Source organism: Scylla paramamosain, chromosome 4, assembly GCF_035594125.1.
Source record: "Scylla paramamosain isolate STU-SP2022 chromosome 4, ASM3559412v1, whole genome shotgun sequence".
NCBI lineage: Eukaryota > Metazoa > Arthropoda > Malacostraca > Decapoda > Portunidae > Scylla > Scylla paramamosain.
The window spans coordinates 31,157,027-31,164,526 of NC_087154.1; the positions used below are offsets into that span (position 1 = coordinate 31,157,027).

Here is a 7,500-nt window from a genome sequence, read left to right on the forward strand (position 1 = left end):
TTTTTGTTTTTTGGCGATCCTAAACGATTTAACTCATTAAAAATTAAGCAACAAGCACTATTTTGCCGTCAATGTTGTCTTTCAAAACTGTTATCTAGACTTAGACCACACTATGATATCAAGCTGGAAAGAAGCTGTAGAAGTCAATGTTTAAGTGATAAGAAAAACATAAATAAATGCTTGGAAATAGTGAAATACACACTTAAGCTAGTTCTGCCTTTAAGTTATACATATACTAGTTGGAATGCACACCTAAAGGCGGTTCTATCTTTAAGTGACACATTATACCTAACTAATACACAAATTTTATATATGACGTAGTTTTAAAGACAAGCAGCGAGCTAATAATTTCTCTACCCATGTTCGATAAAGCTGATATGAAACACGCATAATATCAATAGCTCATTTGATGGAAATTTGCATATAGGATCCACGGCATTAATTATCATAGTGCTGCTCTGAATGAAAAACACAGCCATTCATTCATTTATTTCGCTATTAACCCGGGCATCATAATGAACCAGCTATACACATATGTTGAATAATTCGCAATACACCACGCGGCGGGGGGAGGAGAGGAGGGACAACCAACTGCGCGAAGTCATGGGTGGATAATGGCTCGCATTCTGAAACTCTGCGCTTTCACCACGACTATTTTCGAAGACCACAGAGATAATTAGCCGGGTTTTCAAGCGTCTTTCTCTTAATGATCGTGTAGAAATCTTGTTTATCTGTCACTAGTACCGTAAAAACAGCTTTAATAAAACCCTGTGTAACTTCAACTAAAGCCTTTTGAAAGTAATGGAGGTGCGGCGAGGAAGTGTTTCAGAATATGAGCTATTAATAACTTGCCGCATTCCCTTCCTGGTGTTCAGTTTTCCCTTCACTCTGTAAATGTCCTGATCTGCTGACAGTCTCCTCACGAAACCCGACAACTGGCAGAGCGTCAACAAATCAACAAATCAGAGGCGTTAAGACTTGGATAAAACAAAACAAAGTAGAGAGTGAGTATATTGTGGTTCAGTTGAGTGTTGGTCCAGAGAACAGCTTTGGCACTTCCCGGCGTGTCGTTTCTCACAGCCTGGATCTTTTCTTTTCTTTCTTCAATTTCCTTTTTCTTTTCTTTCATCGTTCAAAGTTTATACGCCGTTCCTTTTTTTTTTAATATCTTCATGGTCAAGCAAGTATTCTCTAGTAACGTCTTCTTCCTCTTTGTATAGATGTTATAATTTTTTGCACTCATCTCCTCCTTGTATTCTGAGCACCACAAAAGAAAAAAAAAATCTTTGCCAGCCCTCTCGGCCTCCTGCGGCTTCATTGCAATCCTATCTTACTGTATCCGTAAACCTCTTAGGTCCGCTTGTTTTTCTCCTGCCGGTTAGATTCACCTCCAGCATCCTTCTCCTCTTGACATGTCCAACCCACCTCAGTCTCGCATCTCTAGCTCTTAATAGTCTGCCTTCATCATCCAGCTCATCACATTTCAACACTTTCGCTAACCTCTATTCTTCCTTAGTAAACCCTGCGTGACTACTGACCTCTCCTGACCCCTTCTCCAATACACGCATCGGTGACACACTTTCCGCCAGCCAGTGTTCCCTGAAGCCCTAGGGAGAGAAGCAGTTTCAAGGTCACAGGGAAGGTTGCTCCGGCTCGCTCCCTTTCCTTGTGCATGTAACAAGTAACTCACGATTATGGCGGAAGGATGGCTTCTTAATGGGTGAGGCAGTGGTGTAAGGAGAAGGAGGAGAAGGAGGAGGAGGAGGAGGATGTTAATGGAGTGATTGCTCTACGTACGGCGCCCCAACAACCGGGTCGTGTCGCCATGGAGTGAGAAAAGAAGGCTAAGTGATTGATTGATTGATGTTATGAAGCACAAGAGGAGGAGGAGCAGGAGCAGGAGGAGCAGGAGGAGCAGGAGGAGCAGGAGGAGGAGGAGAAGGACCCGTATCTGACCCGCATAATGACAGCAGAATTACCAATATAGGTAAGACTGCCTTGCGTGTCACAAGAGAGCAGTGGATGGGTTCACGTATACACACAGTAATCTCTAAAAGTTTGATGCAGATCTATGCAGATACATCTCCATATTATTTACCTGTCTTGGTAACGTATTCCAGGTGCTAAGGAAAGGCATTTTCATACGAGTATTCAGCGACAAGGAATAAGGTTGTAAATGTAAGCTAGGAATACTTCGGCGTTGTAAAAAGTATTAGTTATCAATTTTCTTTATTTTTTCTACGTCTGAAGAGCACTAGCTATGGGCAAATAAAATGGGAAATTTAACTCTGCATCCCAAGACGTCAAAGCGAGCGAAAAAGAAAAAAAGTTAAAAGAAATTAAGCTAACTTGTTTTAAGAGGCGCCTTGATATTTATCTTTTGAAACACAAAGGATGGAGAGAGAGAGAGAGAGAGAGAGAGAGAGAGAGAGAGAGAGAGAGAGAGAGAGAGAGAGAGAGAGAGAGAGAGAGAGAGAGAGAGAGAAAACGGTGAGTTCTAAGACTTACCGTGATTACATGAGCAGCTACTCAAGTACACCTATTAACCACGGCCTCTTCACGCCTCCCCGCCACGCTGCCACGCTTATCACAAAACAATGACACAACACAACCACGCGGCGTCATGGTGCGGAGATCAGCAAGTACGTATGTAGGCCTATTGTTTACCGGTACCAACCAGCCTAGGCCTCCACGCCCATCTGGTGCCCCGAGTGTAATCACATTATGTGCGTAGTATGTGTTATCAACTTGAGTGTGTGTGTGTGTGTGTGTGTGTGTGTGTGTGTGTGTGTGTGTGTGTGTGTGTATGTGTGTGTGTGTGTGTGTGTGTGTGTGTTTAGGTCATAAGCCTAATTTCTTTTTGTTACCTACATGCTCTCTCCACACACATACACACACACACACACGATGCAAATCACATGAACTACTATTTACAGCAAATTTGAATAATATCTCACTGCCATCACCCTCCACAGTGCTTCAGCCAGTACATCACTCAGTCTGCGTTCTGGTCAAATTTGTGTATCTCTACAACAACAACATTTTACGCATGGCCACTGATTCTTGAAAGCTGCACTCGATAGACTTACAGTGTGATTGCAATTGGGTCCGCGTTTCTGCAATGTGAAACGTTTCAGTGCGTGATTTCAACTAATTTTCAGTAATCTCTAGCTGTATAAGTGGTGGAGGGTTTTAAAAACGCTTTTCATGATCCTGGTAAAATATTAACAAAAATTTTACACTATTAATGAGAGAAAAAAGAATGAAAACCCAATTAGTGATCTCTGCGGCCTTTGAAAACAGTCCCCACAAAAGTGTAAAGCATTTCAAAATATAACCTTTAATCTACGGTGTGTGAACTAAACCTTTGGTAAAGCATTGCTGTTACATGTGGAGCATATCATCGATCTGTACTTTTGTGAGTCTTGTTCGTCATACTGTGGTAATCTGGGTGCACTGAATAGTTGTGAGGCGAATGTTGGAGGTTTGAAATGGAGACTCGGGAGTGAATGAGGATGTTACGTGTAAAACTAAATATCGAAGACAATGGTCTCTTCATTTAGTACATTGCTATGGAGCTTTTTCAGTCCTTATAAAAAGTGCTGTGGGCTCCAATTCCAAGAATCATAATTTTTTTTTTTTCAGAATTAGGTATTTCATTATTATTATTATTATTATTATTATTATTATTATTATTATTATTATTATTATTATTATTATTATTTTATTTTATTTATTTATTTATTCATTTTATATTTAACAATTTCAATGATCTATGTCAAGTATTCCATGAGTACCTTGTAAAGTGTTAGATGACTTGACCATTCCTATCTGTTCCCACACTCAAAGGTTTATCTCCTCACTGAAGCCAGCAGTTCCGGGAGGTCATTGCTACGCTTATCGCATCCTAAAAGGTTTATCTCCTCATCGAAGACACCTGTTCCCTTCCCAACAGGTGTTCTGGGAGGTCACTGTTACGCTTATCACACCACTCCACTAGGCGTACAGTATACCACGTGTTGAACATGTTGGCGGGGGCAGGAGGGGTTAAGTGTGCCACAGGTGTGTTTTCTGCGTAGTAAGTGATGTAAGGGGGCGGAGCGGGGCGGGGCGGGGCGGGGCGGGGCGGGACGGGGTGTCAAGGATGGGGTCAGGGAAGATCCAAAGTGAGAGTGCGTGTCCTCTATTCCCTTTACTTCTGTCTTCATGTACTCGTGTCTCTCAGAGTTGTTTCTCGAGGAATGGAATGCCGAGTCAGGCACGTGATCATTATGACGTCGTGATGTTGATATCATTTTGCAGCCAATCGTTGAATGAATAAGTATGTAATGTTAACTCGGGTAGAAAAGATGCAAGCAAACTACAACTTCTGTTTCTATCCACAGAAAAAGTTGGCTGACGCGCTACGAGTCGGCACGGGGGGCGGCCTCTGCTTCTGCGGCATCAACGTTTACTTCAAGAATGACAAATTCTACGACGACTGGGTGATGCCGCTGTTCGGACGCCTCGAGCCAGAGACGGCGTACGCGGTGGCCCAGAAGGCGGCCAAGTACAACCTGGTGTCCAAGGAAAAGCTGCAGGAATCCAGACTACTGGTGAGTACTCAGCCAATGGCCGAGGGCGCCTTGGACCACGAGAAGACTCCCCTGCAGGAGGAGGAGGAGTCCAGTGTGACGTTCAAGTGTGTGGAGTTCACGAGCTCCGAGGAGGACCTGATGGGTGCTCACACCGACACGGACCGACCGAGCGGCGTCACGTGTGAGTCGCTCTCGCCTTCCAAAGCTTACGATTCCGAGTTTGAGGTGGATGAGTCGTGCCTTGAGATCTGCATAGAGGACGAGGGAGGGTCGCTGCTCCGCGAGTCAGGCACCTGCGAGGAGTGCCGGGCGTGTCCCCCACATGGCGGTGGGGAACCATGCTGTGGCACCCACGGCGGGGGACGCGTCGCCTCCCGTCGGTACCTGAGCGAGTCGGGCTACCCCAGTAGTGACCTCTCCTGCTGCGGGTCACCGCGCGCCGAGAGGAACTGTGTCACGCCGGACTCCCCCTCGCTGAGCATGCGTGTGAACATTGCGTCTCCACTCCGCAGCAGCAAGATGTCCCTCGCCACCATGATCGACGGCACCAACCCTGTGTACGACAGGGACCACCTGGACGAGGAGGACGAGTTGGCACTGGTGGACGAGGAGGCGTGCGAGGAGGCGCAGCTCAAACAGGAGCACAGGGAACAAGAAGAGGAAGAAGAAGAGGAGGAAGACAGGGAAGAAGAACTAAGGACAAGAGACGCTCTCCTCCCTCCCGATTACGAGGGTCCCTGTGGCTTCCTGGGAGGTTCGGCGGTGGCGGTGGCCCGGCACGACCAGCTGGTCCTGGCCTCCAGCTAGGCACCGCGATACACCCTTTGTTACTCACACACTTGCTGGCGTGCATCTTGACATATCACACCACCTAATACTTTCTTTCTAATGTCAGGACCATTCATGTTTTTCATTTTTTGTCGCATTTTTTATATACGCGTTTGGAAGCGTCCCGGCTGGCGTGCAGGGTGTCCCGGGCCAAGATGCTGGGAAGCACAGGGTAGCACAGGACTGACGAGAGTAGGAGTGTAAATAGAAAGTAGCTGTGACTCAGTATTAGTTAGAGGTTGACCCGCTGTGGTGTAGAGTATACTTGTATACGTATACTAGACAGGCCTTAGTGGTGTGCAAAAAAAGAGAGAGAGAGAGAGAGAGAGAGAGAGAGAGAGAGAGAGAGAGAGAGAGAGAGAGAGAGAGAGAGAGAGAGAGAGAGAGAGAGAGAGAGAGAGAGAGAGAGAGAGAATGCAATTAACTAGATGTCGTAAATCACTTGCTGAAAATTAATTTAGAAAAAAAGTGTTCATGTGTGTGCGTGTGCGTGCGTGCGTGCGTGTATGTGTGTGTAAGTTTCTCCTGAAGGAGTAGTATTGTAGAAATTGAAATCTCCTCTCGGGAAGGAGCAAGGAACAGAGGAGGAGAAGGAGGAGGAGGAGGAGGAGGAGGAGGAGGAGGAGGAGGAGGAGGAGGAGGAGGAGGAGGAGGAGAGCCGCGCGTGGGTCACCCTGTTCGCCCTGGCCGCCGCCCACCTGCTGGTACCAAGCTTTAATAACTGCAAGGAAATGCAACGCTTATTTTTCTACTTTCCACTGATATGCAAGACAATACTCGAGCAGTGGCCCGCAGAGGAAGAATCACTAAGCGTACATAACAATAAAAATGATAGAAAGTGAGAATTATAAATATATGTACATATTATATATACGAGGATTGTTTTCATGAAAGATTTTACAAGTATATTAAAGAAAGAAATTATCCGATTCTAAAAATTAAAAGAAGATATATTCTTCAACAATCTAGTACTTATTTTTTATTAGTTTTATTTAAAAGCTTTACCTTATTTAACTATTTTGATTATCATTTGCACTGCACTAACATCAATATTTGTTTTTTTTTGTTATCCTGTATTGATTTAAGCTTTTTATATTCATTTTTTTTCTCTCACCTAATCAATTTTTTTTTTTATTTTTTTTCAGTTCTGTGTGAGTTTTCATTTCTTTTCTTTTCCCTTTGATTTTTGACAGACGCCGCCTGCCCTCTATGAGCCAGACGTCCCCACCCCCCTGCCGGACCTTGGCCCAGGAACACGTCCCCCTGTCCCTGAACACAACACTCTACATCCACACTTCTCTTCCCCCATCCCCCCTACCCCTCCCTCCGCACCTGGACGGAAGGGCGGCGCAGCTAATACCCATGCATTCCTCATCACCCAGACTCATCATCTATTGTTTAAAGCTTCAGTATTCCTAAGTTCCCGGGTTAAGTCATGTGTATGGGGTGTCAATTTAAGTTACGTTAGCTGTCAACATGCTTTCCTCACCATTCCAAACTCATACTTATTGGTTAGTTTTTTTTTTAGCTTTAGTTTGTCTTAAGTCATGTGTGTATAGTTTACTTATCTGTGTTTATTGTATTAAGTTTTGATTTTTTCTCTGTATTCTTTGTTTTATAATACATGATTCTGAGTTGTATATATTTTGGTTTGTTTATTTTTTTTATTTCCTCTCTCTCTCTCTCTCTCTCTCTCTCCTCTCCTCTCTCTCTCTCTCTCTATCGTCTCTCCTCTCTCTCTCTCTCTCTCCTCTCTCTCCTCTCTCTCTCTCTCTCTCTCTCTCTCTCTTAATTCGACTGGCTTCACAAGTGTTGCAATTTTTCTTTCCTAATATTAAATGTTACATGTCCATTTGTTGGCACTTTCGTTTTTTTTTTTTTTCGTTTTTTTTTTTTTTTTTTTTCGTTTGGTTTGATTTTTTAATGCCGTCGCGAACGCTTTTAACACACACACACACACACACACAAACACACAGCCACTTCATCTTCCAACCAATGATAAGAAACGATGGCAAACAATAACAACACACAACAACAACAACAACAACAACAACAACAACCCCCCAATCACCACCACCACCACCACCACCTGACC

The 7,500-nt window shown here is 44.3% G+C and overlaps 1 protein-coding gene and 1 long non-coding RNA gene across 3 annotated transcripts in view; one reads left to right on the forward strand and one right to left on the reverse strand.

The window, feature by feature from the left end:
• LOC135099994 (uncharacterized) overlaps window positions 1-7,047 on the forward strand; it is an 11,409-nt gene extending 4,362 nt beyond the window's left edge. For both annotated transcript variants that reach the window (XM_064002808.1, XM_064002809.1), the window contains exon 2: window positions 4,386-7,047. In XM_064002808.1, coding sequence (XP_063858878.1) covers window positions 4,386-5,384 — 999 coding nt within the window. In that variant the 3' untranslated portion in view covers window positions 5,385-7,047. The remainder of the gene's footprint in view (window positions 1-4,385) is intronic.
• The window catches only part of LOC135099995 (uncharacterized), an 86,044-nt gene that overhangs the window by 12,936 nt on the left and 65,608 nt on the right, over window positions 1-7,500 (reverse strand). The gene's annotated exons all lie outside the window — the stretch shown is intronic.